This window comes from Alexandromys fortis, unplaced genomic scaffold (assembly GCF_014885135.2).
Source record: "Alexandromys fortis isolate MF-2015 unplaced genomic scaffold, M_Fortis_MF-2015_v1.1 scaffold_31, whole genome shotgun sequence".
Taxonomy (NCBI): Eukaryota; Metazoa; Chordata; class Mammalia; order Rodentia; family Cricetidae; genus Alexandromys; species Alexandromys fortis.
In genome coordinates, this window is record NW_026067974.1 from 13,386,432 (window position 1) to 13,401,483 (window position 15,052).

Sequence of the window (15,052 nt, forward strand, 5' to 3'; positions counted from 1 at the left end):
GCTCGCTGGCCGCAATCACCCTCAGGCGCTGCAGGGGTCAAAGCAGCTAGCAGGAGTCGGACTCTGCCCCTCCACCACCTCCCAGGCTCCGCCCCATCCCGGGCCCCGCCCCTCGGCGGTGCGGGAGGGAGGCGGGGCCGGGGGCGCGGCCCGCGGGCTAGGGGCGGGGCAGAGGGGGCCCGCAGCCCCGGGCGGGGGCTCGGCGCGGGCCCGCGAGATGCCGGTGTCGGCGGCCCGAGAGGCTGCAGCTGCAGCGGCGGGGGAGGAGGCGATAGAGGCGGCGGCGGGGCCCGGGAGGGGGGCGGCGTGGGGGGCCGGCGCGTAGCCGGGACTATGGAGGGACAGAGCGGCCGCTGCAAGATCGTAGTGGTCGGGGACGCGGAGTGCGGCAAGACAGCGCTGCTGCAGGTGTTCGCCAAGGACGCCTACCCCGGGGTGAGGAACTGGCGTCTGGAGAGAGGGGCACAGAGGCTGCGGAGAGTGGGTGACAGGGGCTCCGGGGGCTCTGGAAACTGGTGCCAGGGTAACCAGGGACGAGAGAAAGAGGCTTCGAGGAGGGTAAAGAGGCATTGGGGGCTCTGAAAGGACTGCAGAGGATTGGAGTGGAAGGAATCAAGGAACGCGGTGAAATGGATAGGGCTTGGGAGCACCACAAGATCCCGGATGGCGCTCTGGGAGAATGTCGGAGGTCCTGGGCATCCGAGAGGGAAAGGACTAAGGGCTAAAGGGACCCTGAGGGGGTCTGAGAGTCTACCTAGTATTCCGTGGAGGTGGAGGCAGAAGCTCCCCGGATCTTCCCTTAGCCCAGCCTCAGACCAACTTCTGTCTAGGGATCGAGCTGGACCGGGTGTCGAGGAAAGAGGGCAGTTGTCAGGGTGAGGACTGGAGAGAAGCTCTCATTTTGACCCATCCTTGTCTGCAGAGTTATGTGCCCACCGTGTTTGAGAACTACACTGCAAGCTTTGAGATCGACAAGCGCCGCATTGAGCTCAACATGTGGGATACTTCAGGTAGCCCAGTCCCTCGGGGTCACCCTGACTGCCAAGGTCCCTTACACTAGCCCCTCCCTTAGCTACATCCTTAGATTCCAGGCTAGCTCAGACATCCATCCAATTTTAGAACATTTCTCTTTTGAGGAAGGGAAACTGAGGCAGAGTTTCTTGTGCCGAACAGAAACCATGTTCTGAAGTAGAACGCCTAATATCTGAGCCTGGCAGCTGGGTTCTGCTTACCCAAGGAACTTGGGAAGAAAATGACTTATTTTGGAACATGTTTCTTGGGAAATGGGAACGGGTTTAGGAGAGCTATTTAGAATTTCGTGGTGGGGGGAGGGCAGTGGTGGAAAGTAGGGGTTTTTTTTTCCCCTTTTTTTTTTTTTTTTTGTAGACTGAAGTAGAGTCCCAAGAGGACAGGAACACTCTTCCCCTGCCTCAGCTCCAATCCCTTGGGAAGGGTTTTTATTTTTGCTAGACTCTCTGGAGGACTTTAGAGCATGTATGTCATCAAAGCCCAGAAAGCATGTACAAAATTTGTTGGAATATTGTAGATCTTCTGAGATTCTTAAAGCGTTTCCATTCTCCAAAAGGTTACGAATTATTACTGTTAGATTAGAGAAACCCATAAGGGAGCGGAGAGCTATTTCCCACTCTTTCTGCTACCCTCTGCCAGTCTTAAGACATGTTCCATGCTGAGTATTGAAGAACACTCTTCCATTCTCGGCTTGGCTGTCCACTGTCACTTCAGTCTGTCATGCCCTCCCAGGCCTCCCACCCACTCAGGTACCTTATCAGCTTTCTCTCTTTCTTCCTGCAGGGTCTTCTTACTATGACAACGTCCGGCCTCTGGCCTACCCAGACTCTGATGCTGTCCTCATCTGCTTTGACATTAGCCGGCCAGAGACCCTGGACAGTGTCCTCAAGAAGGTGGGAGCCTGGGCAAACAGGGAGACTACTGAGGGCACTGGGCTGGGCACGACCTGAGCCAGGAGAAGGGAATAATGGAGTGTCCCTCAGCTGGTTGGTGGATAAAGCTGGCATCCCTCTACTCCATCCCCGATCCTCCCACCCACAAATCAGTCCTCGGAGCTGGAAATGGCGTCTGGGGAGATGAGACTGGGGACTGGCTATCTGTCTTCCCTATCTCCTTGGCTGTGGAAACCTTGGATGGAAGGGTTGGGAATGCCTATCCTGGGACTGAGAAAAGCCCTGTGGCCTCCTGTCCAGGCCATTATTTCCATAAGAAAAGCCTCTGATGAAAACACCAGTCAGTCAGAGCATCCTTAGTTCCCAGGCAGGGGAGGGTGCGGTGGGTCTGTTCTCAGGACAGAGTATGGGAAAGGGTTCCAGGCTGACAGACAATCCCGGAGTCTTCACTGTCTCCTCATCTTCCACGCCGTTCTGGTCTCAACCCGAGAAGAGAGGCTCCAAGTGATTTCTGCACGCATGGAGCGAGGCTTTGCCCTGTTTCTCCCTCCACTCCATCCCCCATAACTCTTACTTTCCATCCCCAACTAGTGGCAAGGAGAGACTCAGGAGTTTTGCCCCAATGCCAAGGTGGTGCTGGTTGGCTGTAAACTGGACATGAGGACTGACCTGGCCACACTGAGGGAGCTATCCAAGCAGAGACTTATCCCTGTTACACACGAGCAGGTGAGCCCCATAACCTGCACTTAATCCCAGCCTTGACTTCACACCCAGGCCGGGTTTTGGTCTCTGATTTAAAGCCATCCTACGTGGCTCATCCTTTTGCCCTAACCTCTGACCCTAACCCTTGATTCTTCCCCAGCTCTGGCCTTCAACCCCTAGCCCACAGCCTTCACGCCCCTTTCTGCAGTACAGGCTAAGGCCTGTAATTTCCACCCATCCCCTTCTTTTCCAGGGCACTGTGCTGGCCAAGCAGGTGGGGGCCGTGTCATATGTTGAGTGTTCCTCCCGGTCTTCTGAACGCAGCGTCAGGGATGTCTTCCACGTGGCCACCGTGGCCTCTCTTGGCCGTGGCCATCGGCAACTACGCCGTACCGACTCTCGCCGGGGACTGCAGAGATCCACCCAGCTGTCGGGAAGGCCAGACCGGGGAAATGAGGGCGAGATACATAAGGATCGAGCCAAGAGCTGCAACCTTATGTGAGGGGCTGCAGCGGGGCAGAGAGCTGAGAGGGTGAGAGATATGATTGTTCCCCTGCCTGCTCCTGGACTTTTTGACTTCCTGACCCTGGCTGGAAGGGCAGGGCAGGCAGACAAGCAATTCTGGTTGTAGGAGCTAGAGGACAGGAGGGTGTCACTATTCCACACCCCCATCCCCTTTTCTGCTGGTAGCTGAGAGAACTGACAGGGTAGGCATTGGGGCATGAACTTGATGGGGGCAGGCGGGTGTTCGGGAAGCCAGCATCAAGCAATGACTTTGGACGAGTCTTCTACAAAGTGTCTCTTCCTTCCTCACCCTAGTTCCCATAGCCTGTCTGCCTTCCCTGAGGACAGTGTCCACTGGAAGACCTCTCCCCTCCTCTCCCTTCTGCATCTGCTCTCACACATTCTAACCTTCAGGCAACACGCACTAAAATTTAAAACCAGAAGTCCTTTCCTACCATCAACCCAGCAACCAGTTCCAGTTTCCTCCTTCCCCAGCATTCTGCAAATAAAGCCCATGACCATGGAAAACGGCTATGGCCTTAGTTTTGTTCCTCTTCCCCCCAAAAAACCTCCCAGTCCATCAGCATCCTTGCCTACAGAGAAAACACCGGAGAGAGTCGTGTACTGAAGAATCCAAAGTTTAGAAGCCAGGGGTGGGAGAGTGAAATACCTTGGGAGGCTTCAGTTCGGTTAATGTGGGTAGACAGCACTGGGCAGGGGTGGGAGCGGGGTGTCTTGAGTTAACCGATGCCGCACAAGTGTTCAGCATTACTCAGCCTGGCTGGGTGTCCTGCTAGCGCGGCAGAGGGCCCTCTGAAGTGGTACAAGCCCCTTGTTCACAGTCTCTACCCTTGGCCTGCAGCCTGCTGACGCCCTCGGGATTGTGAAGATGGAAGGGCATTGAAAGCTTCCATACCCCTGAATCTGAACCCTGGTATAAGGTGAATCTTACTAAGGGGACAAAGTCTCCTCAAGGACTCGAACTTGGGCTCCCCCTCAGCTCTACCTTGAGCTCCTTGATGATCGGTGGGGGAGCATCATCTGTAATCGAGAGTCATCCCCACCCCAGCCCCTCGGGAGTGAAGGCCGGTGGAGGGGATGGCCAGAGAACTGGTCAGCTAGGACAGTGCAGGTCTGTTTCCTTGGGAGTCTGATTTCAGATTGTCCTGTATTCCCTTCCTGGCTCTGGTCCCACTGGCCTCCTTTTGGTGACATTCTCCCCCAGGAACCATCCGCGGGTGGCTCTCCCCTCCTCCCAGCTCCACCCCATTCAGTTCTGCCAGCCATGTTGGGAGAGGATGGAGACAGGCCTTGCCCTCCCATCTGGTGGGACCCTGTGCACACTCTACCCCTCCCTGCACCAAGCATGCACTGTTGCCAATGGTGCCACACACTGGATTGAGAGACGATAGTCTCTGAGCTTCTGGAGCCTAGCCCAGTGGGGAAGAAAGGTGCGTACGTTGGCTGAGGGACCCTGTACACATATAGGCCGTTGTGGGGCTCCCTGAGCCAGTAAGTCCCGAGGGAGTTGGTGTGGGGGGAACCCTTGGCATAGGTGCAGGAGATGCAACCGACTAAGTATAGAGGAAAGAGTGAGTGTGGCACAGCAGGGAGGGATGGCAAGGCTGGCAAGGTCCTTTGAGGCCACGGAAGAGCCCACGTGGGAGTCAGCACTTCCTTGTGAGGAGCCACCATGGGTTTCAGGCAGAGGGGTTTAGATTTGGTTTTTTGGATGGATGAGATGGTGGAGATTAAGGGTGTGGGCTCTATGAGATAAGACGTAGGAAACAGCTTCTCCTTTCCCTCTCTCAGACCCCGCTCTGTCCCCTGCTCTCTAGGCAGGAACATCTTCCCTGGTTTCTGGCTTACTGAACTGCCCGCCCCACAGTCTCCTGTGAGACTCCCATCCCAAGCCATCTCTCCAGTCTAAGGGAGTCTAGGCACTAGGCGTCCCATCCTCTCACCTGGTTAGGGGCTGACGCTGAGACCTTCCTCAAGGGCCCCAAGTCCTGAACAGAGAGAGGTGTTGGAGAGGGCTGGGGCTCTGTCTCTTCCAGAAGACTGATTTTTTCCCCCCAGTAGGGACTTGCTATAAAAATGAACTTGTAAGTGGGCATGGTGGTTAGTGCCTGTAATCACAGTACTGGGGAGGTTGAGGCAGGAGGATTGCTGAGGGTTCAAAGCCAGCATGAGCTACAGAATGAGATTCTCCCCAGCTTCAAAAAAAAGTTGACTTGAGTTGGGCAATGGTGGCACACACCTTTAATCCCAGCACTGGGGAGGCAGAGGCAGGCGGATCTCTGTGAGTTCAAGCCCAGACTGGTCTACAGAATGGGTTCTAGGACAGCCAGGGCTACACAGAGAAATCCTGTCTCAAAAATACAAAATACAAAAACAAATAAATAAAAAGAAAAGTTGACTTGAAATTTTTGGTGGGACACTTCTCTTGGACTCCCCAATACAAAGCAGGCTCAAGCCTGTGGCCCCCACAGTGCAGGATATTTGCACCCCTTTATTCCCCCAATCTTCCTCCTGCGCCGTTTATGCTTGGAGACAGCAAGTGCATTTCGGTAGCAGCCTAAAGCAAACATAATTAGGAAGATAAATCAGCCACAGGAACCCCCAAAGTTTAATATATTTCCAAAACCAGTGGGGAGGGAATTTAGTTCCCTCTGCAAGGCCGCGTTGCCAGACTTATTTCTGGGGAAGAGGCTGGGTCTCGGGACCTAGGAACCCAACGGGTGTGAAGAGGCAATTGGGGTGTTCCTAGGTTCAAAAAGGTCCTTGCAGGCTGGAGGGAACCTTACAGCTACCCCCTACCCATGTGCAAGAATTAGACTCCGCTTCCTCCTCTGTGGCTGTTTGCCCCACAAATTAGACTCCCATGTAGCCTTGTTAATCATTTAATGAAATAAACAACCAATCATGCTGGGATGCTGTCAGTGTATTTTAACCTCAGCAGTCAGTGAGCAGAGGGGAGGAGACTCCCAGGTTCAGTTCTTAAACACTGCAGCCGATGAAGGCCCCCAGCCCCAACAGTGACTCCAGCCCTCCCCAAGGGTTAGCCATGGAGAGAGCCCTAGGTAAGGACTAACGTCTACGTTTGTCCTCAGACTTCCATTTGTGTGCCGCATGAGCTCATGAGTGCACATACGCACATGCGCACACACATGCACGCACACGCACATGCACACACACCTCGCCAGATCAGCTTCCACCATACTGGGTGGCGTTGGAGCAATAGAATCTGGATGTGTTTACTCATGCCAAAGTTCCTAGTCCAGTTCATCCTACCATTCTGCCATCATTGCCACAGAATTTGGTATCTTTTTTTTTTTTTTTTTTTTTTTTTTTGAGGTAGGATCTCATTATGTAGCCCTGAGTGGCCTGGCCTGGAACTCTCACAAATACAAAGGTTACAGGTATGTGCCACCACACTTCGCTAATTTTTCATTTTTCTGCATGTCTAGACATGAATGTTCAAATTCATGCCTGTATATGACTCTGCTGTCTCAGCCCACACCACCGGGCCCAGCTTCTACAAGCCTCAGAAATGGGTTCTTTTGAGGGGTACACGCTTGGACCCCAATGCCCAGCTGTGTCTGTTCTTCAGGCAGGGTCTTACTATGCAGCTCAGAGTGGCCTTCAACTTGCAGTCCCCCTGCCTCAAGTACCGCAGAACTGGGATTACAGGCAAATGCGACCACGCTCAGCTTTCTACCATGTTGCTAGAGCAACCCACCCAGACCCACTCGGGTTTGTCCAATGGCCTGAAGAGGAGGAGTCATGCTGGAATTTCCCAGGGGACATCAGGATCCTGGCAGGCCAGGCTAGAGCAGCTCTCTTCTCTGCTCCACGCTCCTCTCCAGGAAGAGGCCCGGCGCTCTGCTTTAGTGGTTTCCTCTATGATTTTGTCCCCTCTCTGCCTCCCTCCTTCCAGATGAGTTCCAGGTTGCCCTCCATCTCTACCTAGCTCCTTCCCTTCCCGGGGGTGGGGTGGGGTGGTGCTACAGATTCTGGGGCACAGGGTGAGTCCCAAGCAGCTATCCCACAGTAGCCTGAGACAAGAGATGTACATAAGCGCCCCTCCCCCAAGAAAACGCTCTGCTGTTGACTCCTAAATAACAGATGTCTGTCTGCATATTAATGAGATTGGACGAATAATTGGCGAGTTTTTCATTCAGTGTCAGAATGAACCCGGAGGCCTTATGTTCGTGCACACACACCCCTTCACCCTGACGCTCCCTTCCCCCAGCGCAGAAGGAAGCAGATTCAGAAGCTGGCAGCCTTGACCCACAAAAGGGAGGGGCAGATGGCAACAGGGAAGGGTGTAGGCAGGAGGGAGACCCCCATGGTGTAGTTTGCCGGGTTGCTTGGTCTGGATCACTGCCTCCTGTCACCCCCAGGGGGGTGGTAAACGCCCTGCATCTGTGCTGTTCCACCATCCTGCAAGAAGGGCCAGAGAAAGGTGGGCGTCGGAGGTGCATGCTGAAGGGGCTGTCCCCGGAGGACAGAGCAGTATCGTGCCTTCTGTGAGGGTGTGCATTGTTAGCCTCTGTGAGGTGATGTCTGGCGGAAAAAAAAACCAGATTTTCTTTTGCTTTTTTGTTTGTTGAGACAGAGTATCTCTGTGCAGCCCCGACTATTCTTGGTATTAAGACCAGGCTGGCCTCGAACTCACAGAGGTTCAATTGCCTCTGCCTCCCAAATGCTGGAATTAAAGGTATGTACCACTGCACCCAGGAAGGTTTTCTCCTTTCTCCCTCCCTCCCTCCCTCCCTCCTTCCCTCCCTCCCTCCCTTCCTTCCTTCCTTCCTTCCGATTTTCGAGACAGGGTTTCTTTGTGTAACAGCCCTAACAGTCTAGCTCTTGTAGACCAAGGTGGCCTCGAACTCAGAGATCCACCTGCCTCTGACTCCCAAGTGCTGGAATTAAAGGTGTGCACCACCGCCACCTGGCCCAGAAAGGTTTTTTAATCAAACAGCTATCACTTGCTAGCTGGGTGTCCCTGCCCTAATTACTTAACCTCTCTGAGTTTCACTTTGCCTTGAAAGAAGGAATAAAATGCATCACGTGGTCGTCTTCATGCCTGATTTGTAATAGCCCTCAGCCAGGCTTGGCTGGGCACCCTGTAATCCCGGCACTCAGAAGTTAAGAGGGTCTCAAATTGGAGGAAGGAAAACAACAACAACAACAAAAAAAAAACCAAAAATAACCCCAGGGCATGGGTTGGTTCTGCCCTCTTCTATCTCCGAAAACGCAGAGACAGTTTCTGCCTCTTCCCAGATCAGCCCTTGTTCTGGCAAGGGTTAAACAGAGGTAGAACAGGGCAAGAGGGGACAGCACAGTGGAAACCAAAGCTCGGCACAGGAGATGGAGATCTAGAACTCCAGAAGAGAAAGAGGAAGGGAGAAGGGACAGCAAGGCTGGAGCGCGCTCGGCTCTGGAACAAGAATGTGGAGTCTACTCCTGGTCCCAGAAGCCCCCGCTCGAGCTGTTTGACTTAAGTCCCACAGTCGCTCGGCACCCCTGCCAAAGGAGGGGATTGGTTGGCTCTGGAAGGTCCACTCTCAGCGTGAAAACAAAAGTTCCCGTGGCTGGTGGGACGCAGGGGTGGATGGCTGTGCGCACCCCCACCACGATAGCCTATCAGTCACTTGTGCGCTGTCCCCCTCTCTCCCTCGGTAAATGATCTGCTGCGCCAGCGAACAACTGTCCATTGTGTCCTAATGAGGGACGAGCAGGGAAAGCCAATCGCTTATGATGCAAATGAGCCGACGGCTGCAGCCCGCGCTTTCCCTGAGTGCCCCTCTTCGGCTCAAGTCCTTCGTGCCCCAGTTGGGCCTTTCTCCCGAGTCCCAGTTCCCATCTGGTGGAGGAGGAGGGGGAGGCCCAGCCTAGCCCTTACATTGTCTGGCATCGCCACTCCCTGCAAGGAGTCCTGACCCTTTCAAAGCCTCCGAGCAGGCTTCTCCCTGCCCCCAGACGCTGCTGTTTTGTTTGACTGGGGGTGTATATGTGAAACTCGTAGCACACACAATTTCCCGTTGCAATGTGTACACTTCTGTGGTGTTTAGCGCATGACCAAGCTGGAGTAATGAACCCCTCTCTGGTCCTAGGCTTTATGTCCCCCTGCTTGAGGACCTCAGCCTTCACGGGGAGGGGCACACCGCTGACACCTCAACACACTGGAGGCTGGTGTTGAAGAAAACCCCCAAGGCTGGTCTGGAGTGGAGTGGCCATCCTGTGCTTGGCCTCTGGTGGGAGAGTGGCGGCTGGCACAGTTCCTCTTGAGTTTTTGGCATTTGGTGAGGGACTAGAGTTAGCTCCAGCACAGATCTTGGTTTTACGGTTTTCTGAGCCTCTACATGTTTGGGGTGATCCCATCAGCAAGGTTAGAAACTGTGGGAGACTCCAAAGACATTCCCTACAAATCCTTTGTTTCAGGACAGCCTCCCTGTCTCGGTACTAGGCTTTCTTTCTTTCTTTCTTTCTTTCTTTCTTTCTTTCTTTCTTTCTTTCTTCCTTCCTTCCTTCCTTCCTTCCTTCCTTCCTTCCTTCCTTCCTTCCTTCTTTCTTTCTCTTTCCTTTCTCTCTCTCTCTTTCTTTCTCTCCTTTCTTTCTTTCTTTCTTTCTTTCTTTCTTTCTTTCTTTCTTTCTTTCTTTCTTTCTGTTTTCTTGAGACAGGATTTCTCTGTGTAGCTTCGGAGCTTATCCTGGAACTAGCTCTTATAGACCAGACTGGCTTCGAACTCAGAGATCCGACTGCCTCTGCCTCCCCAGTGCTGGGATTAAAGGCGTGCGCCACTACTGCCCAGCAAGGCAAGATTTTCTTTCTTTCTTTCTTTCTTTCTTTCTTTCTTTCTTTCTTTCTTTCTTTCTTTCTTTCTTTCTTTTTTTAAAGATTTATTTATTTATTAAGCATACAATGTACTGCTGGCAAGGAAGGCACCAGGTCTCATTACAGATGGTTGTGAGCCACCCTGTGGTTGCTGGGAATTGAACTCGGGACCTCTGGAAGAGCAGCCAATCTCTCCAGGCCCCAAGGCAAGATTTTCTAATTCAGGACACAGACGGTTGGTTTTATCCTAGAGTCCGACAGGATAGCCTATGAGCTGGGAGGGCCCTGAAGGTGTGAGTGGAGCGTCAAAAGTCATTTGTTTTATGTAGTTTTCAGGGTAAAAGGCAAGACTGCTTACCTGCAGTCTTGGTATTTACCAGACCCTTTCCTCCTCCAGAACCTTGGGAATGCTTTAAAGCCCAAGGAAGGGGCCCTAGGAGATGGTATGCCCAGATTGCGGAGCCCCCCCCCCCAAAAAAAAAAACCCAAGGAGACTGAGTCCCAAGTCCAGTATGTAAAAGCAAAGAGCCTTTATTCTTATTCAAGTTCAAACTCGGACTCTGTGTCCAAAGCATTGGCACGATTAGAGAGTCCTGAGCTCATCTGGGGTGGGGTTTTTATAATAGCAGAGGTTGGGGTGAGGGATTTCTAAGGTGCAGGTCCCTTGATTGGCTGGGTGACATTTGTCTAGGGGCATCCTGGTGAAAAGGGATGGGTGTGTGCTGGCAGGTGATCCTGTCTACAATTTCCTTTGGAACATTAGGTACTTTCCCCTTCGAGGATCCGTTCCTGGACGGTGCTGGGTGGTCTCTGTTGAGCCTGTTATGGCTGGGTCCTACAGTGACAGCTCAGTTGATAAAGGACTTGCAAGCAAACATGAGGACCTGGGTTTGATCCCCAGTAGTCATGAAAAAAGCAGGACACGGTGGTAAGGGAAGTGGCACAAGAGAAATCCTCAGGCCCACGGGCAAATCCAGCTAAAGGTCCCAAGTGAAAGAGAGAGCCTGTCACCAAAAACACCAGACATTTGTCAGGTATGGTGATATACTTTAGTCACAGCACTGGGAGGCAGAGGGAGGTGGATCTGTGTCATTTTGTGGCCAGCCTGGTCTATAGGATGGGTGTCAGGCCAGTGAAACCCTGTCTAAAACAATCAACCAAAAAGCCAGGGTGTTTGGCTTCTGAGAAAGACTGCGTGAAGACTCCTGGCCCATCCCCAGCACACATGTACACACAGGAACATGTATATACCTTACCCTGACAAAAGCTCTTCGGGAACTAACTAATGCTGGCTTCCAGTGAGGGAAAACTCTCTTTGACCTTCCCCAGCCTCCAGATTCCACTCAAAGCGCCCTTCCCTAGACATGGACCAGACAACCTAATGAAGGCATTTTTATCTGTGCCTTAATGAATAGGGACTCCTGGGCTGGTTAGGCCCAGATCTGCCACCGACTCACAGAGTGACCTTTGACAAGTGCCCTGGACTTCAGTTTTATCATCCATGAAGCAATTGTTGGCCAGGTGAGGAGAGATAATATCGGGGCTAGTGCTGTGAACTGGCAGAGGTATTCCTAGGAACATCATAATTATTTCCTTGGTCAAGGCAGCGGCAGGTTGATGGGTAGGTGCAGTTCTGACTAATCACAAAGGGGCAGGCTTCGTGATGGGCAAACGAGAATCTAATAGGACGTGTCCGGGAGTGGGCTCAGACGTGTAGATAGATGATGCCTTAGATTGTGGAGTAAATCACAAAAATGGGTAGGAGGGAATCAGCGCGTTGAGGGCCAATACGGTGCTGGCTTTCCAATGCTCTTGGGTGGGGCTAACGGCTGGATAAGCGGTTCAGTTCATGGGTCCCAAGTAGCTCAATTAGCAAATACTCATTGGGTGAATACAAGGCAGCTGCCAGGGCAAACTGGAGCAATAACTGTGAGGAAAAAAAAAAGCCTAACCAACCCACAGGGAGTACAAGCATCTTGTAGGACAGCTAAATCAGGAGGTAAAGGGGATTGACAGACTTCTTCACCACACCCACCTGTACTTTGGAGGTAGAGGCTGGAGGCTCAGGAATTCAAGGTCAACCTTGGTCTCCATGAGCTTGACACCAGCCTGGGTTACCTGAAATCCTGTTGCCAAAACAAAACAAATGCAAACAAAACACAAACTGGGCTGGAGAGGTGGCTCAGTGGCGAGAGTGCTCCTGCTCTTAGAGAGGACCAAAGAATGGTCCCAGTGCTGAGGTCCAGCAGCTAACAACAGCCTGTAACTTCACTCCAAGGGATGGGAGGCCTCAACTATTTTAAAACAACAATAACAAAATAGCTGGGTGTGGTGGCTCAGGCCTTCAATCCTAGCACTCCGTGGCCAGAGGCAGGTGGATCTCTGAATTTAATCCAAGCCAACCTGGTCTATATAAACTCCAGACCACCCAGGGCTATAAAACAAACAAAATTAAATATAAGCGAAGTAGAATGGGTATTCTAAACTTTCTTTTTTAAAAAAATTATGTGTATGCATGTTTTGTTAGCACATCTGTGCATCACGTATTTACAACAGAGGTCAAAAGAGAACATCAAGCCGGGCAGTGGTGGCGCACGCCTTTAATCCCAGCACTCAGGAGGCAGAGGCAGGTGGATCTCTGTGAGTTCAAGACCAGCCTGGTCTACCAGAGCTAGTTCCAGAACAGGCTCCAAAACTACACAGAAACTTTGTCTTGAAAAACCAAGGGGAAGAGAGAGAGAGAGAGAGAGAGAGAGAGAGAGAGAGAGAGAGAGAGAGAGAGAGAGAGAGAGAGAGAGAGAGGGGGGGGGGGCGAGAAAATGCCAAATACCCTGGACCTGGAGTTACAGACAGTTGATAGCCACCAGGTGAGTACTGGGAATTGAACCTGGGTCCTTGGGAGGAGCAGCCAGTGTTCTTAACCATTGAGTCATCTCTCTAGCCCCCATTCTAATTGGGGAGGGATTCTGCTCTGGGAAATCAGGGAGAGGCTTTGGGAAGGACAGGGATTAAGCAAGATTTGGGCCTTGCAGATGGCAGATCAGTAATTGCTACAACTTGAGCAAAATCTGTGGACCCTACACGTGGTAGCTAGAGCACCTCAAAGGAATCACTGGCTGACATATTGAAGGGGTGCTCTTAAGACTTCATGGACAAAGACTTTCCTGTCACCTCTCCTCTGCTTGAGAGCTTCAGGCTCTAGTTCCAGAATCTGAGGGTGTCACTTGGTCCTTTCAGAAATTCCAGGCTTCTTTTTCATCTGGCCAAATGGTACCTAAATCCCACAGTGAGATTTCTCTTCTAGAAGTCATTCTGAGTCCTGGTCCCATCAAGTCTTTCCCAAAGAACCTCTGGCCGGGCGGTGGTGGAGCACGCCTTTTAATCCCAGCACTAGGGAGGCAGAGGCAGGCGGATCTCTGTGAGTTCGAGGCCAGCCTGGTCTACAAGAGCTAGTGCCAGGACAGGTTCCAAAGCTACAGAGAAACCCTGTCTCGAAAAAAACAAAACAAAACAAAAAACCCCAAAGTACTAGAACTTTTCTATGTCTTGTCTCCACCTGAAGGCCAGAATGGACCCGTCACCCTTTCACAACCAGACTCAACACATACACATAAGCTAAAAAACCTGGGCACACAGCCTCTCCTCAATCACTAATCAATTTATTGTTTTCGATACGGGTTTTCTCTGCGTAACAGTCCTGGATTTCCTGGAACTCACTTTGTAGACCAGGCTGGCCTCAAACTCAGGGTCTGCCTGCCCCTGCATCCGGAGTGCTCCAATTAAAAGCCTGTACCACGCCTGGCTTCAATCACTGATCTTACTGTTCACCGCCTGCTGATCCCTAGGGAAATGCACTGGGGAAAGTCTGCAGGGTCGCTGGGCACATCTTTGAATCTGGGCTTTGTCACTTTTCTTCCTGTAGTGTGACCTATGGCAAGTCACTTGACCTCACAAAACTTCATTCTATTTGTATGTAGGGAATGCCGCACAGTGCGCGAGAGAGAGCATGGCAAACAGTGGTAATTGATTATTATTGCTGTGGCTCCTATGAGTTGGCAGGATCAAATGGCTCATAGGAGCCAGGGCTGGATTTCTGAAATTTCCCACTTTAATGTCCCCATCTCCTCCTCCAAGCAGCTTCCGGTTCTCCTCGGGTCTTTTTCTGTCACCAGCCTTTGGGGCTGCTCGCATTCCTTGCTCCAGGCAGGCTTCCTCTGCTCCCCTTAGAGTCCTTGCACTCCATCAGTCAATGGAGATAAATTACAAAATCATTTGTTTTATTTGTTCTTGTTACCTTGAGGGCTGTGTGAAATTGCCTTGCCTTTGAAAGCTGCATTTGCATATCTTTTTTTCTGGAGTCAAAGGCTGCCTCTGTGGTTCCGCTGAGATTTAAATATTAATAAAACCTCCTAAACATCTAGCTGTTTTCTTTCTTTTTTTAAAAAACTAGTCTGGCCCTTCTGCTTCTAGGTGGCTAATAAAATATAATCTTTGTCCTTGGCTTTGTTTATTCTTAAAGGGCCATTGTGGAGCTAACTGAAGCAGCTGCTGTAACCTTGGAGATAAGAACCAGTTACAAGCCCACCAACCTTATTTGTTCTTTACAGGCCCAAAGAGCTCCCTTTCTTGGTGACAAAAGGAGCAGATACCGGGAACATTTTCTAGGCTCTTATTCCCCTTATCTCAGCTTGTGGTTCTCAGACTTGAGTCTGTTACTGAGTCCTAGGTCACTGGGTGGGCCCTACCTGCCATAGTTGCTGGTCCAGTGGGTCTAGGGCAGGTCCGGGAATCTGCACAGCTAAATTCTTGGGGTGAGGCTGTTGCTCCACCCAAGGCCTCCGCAGAGAGGCGTGTTTTGAAACCACGCTAAGGAGCCACATCATTTTGGTCTCTGAAATCAGGTGTCCAGAGTTCGTGCCCTTCGGTCACACTAGGGACTCTGCTGCTTCCATTTTCATCCAGGATCAGCTGGGGGTTTTCAAATTGGTATCACATTTTGTTTGTTTTGTGTTTGTATGTGCACATAGGTGTGAGACGAAGACAGCTTGTTTGAGTCAGGTCTCGCCTTCTGCCATGTGGGTTC

General features: G+C 51.7%; 1 protein-coding gene across 1 annotated transcript; it reads left to right on the forward strand.

Annotated features, from left to right (window-relative positions):
* Nucleotides 1–266: 266 nt before the first annotated feature.
* On the forward strand, nucleotides 267–3,656 carry Rnd2 (Rho family GTPase 2). The gene is made up of 5 exons (XM_050156523.1): nucleotides 267–435; nucleotides 923–1,010; nucleotides 1,813–1,922; nucleotides 2,514–2,648; nucleotides 2,878–3,656. The coding sequence occupies exons 1-5, from the start codon at nucleotides 334–336 to the stop codon at nucleotides 3,124–3,126; spliced, it is 684 nt and encodes a 227-aa protein (XP_050012480.1). The 5' UTR covers nucleotides 267–333; the 3' UTR covers nucleotides 3,127–3,656.
* The last annotated feature ends 11,396 nt before the right edge of the window (nucleotides 3,657–15,052 follow it).

What these genes read in the sequence shown, in the direction of transcription:
- Rnd2 (XM_050156523.1), top strand. Translation starts at nt 334, where the DNA reads ATGGAGGGACAGAGCGGCCGCTGCAAGATCGTAGTGGTCGGGGACGCG. An exon ending in CCAAGGACGCCTACCCCGGG is followed by an intron (nt 436 to 922) that starts GTGAGGAACTGG and finishes CCTTGTCTGCAG; the next exon opens with AGTTATGTGCCCACCGTGTT. An exon ending in TGGACAGTGTCCTCAAGAAG is followed by an intron (nt 1,923 to 2,513) that starts GTGGGAGCCTGG and finishes ATCCCCAACTAG; the next exon opens with TGGCAAGGAGAGACTCAGGA.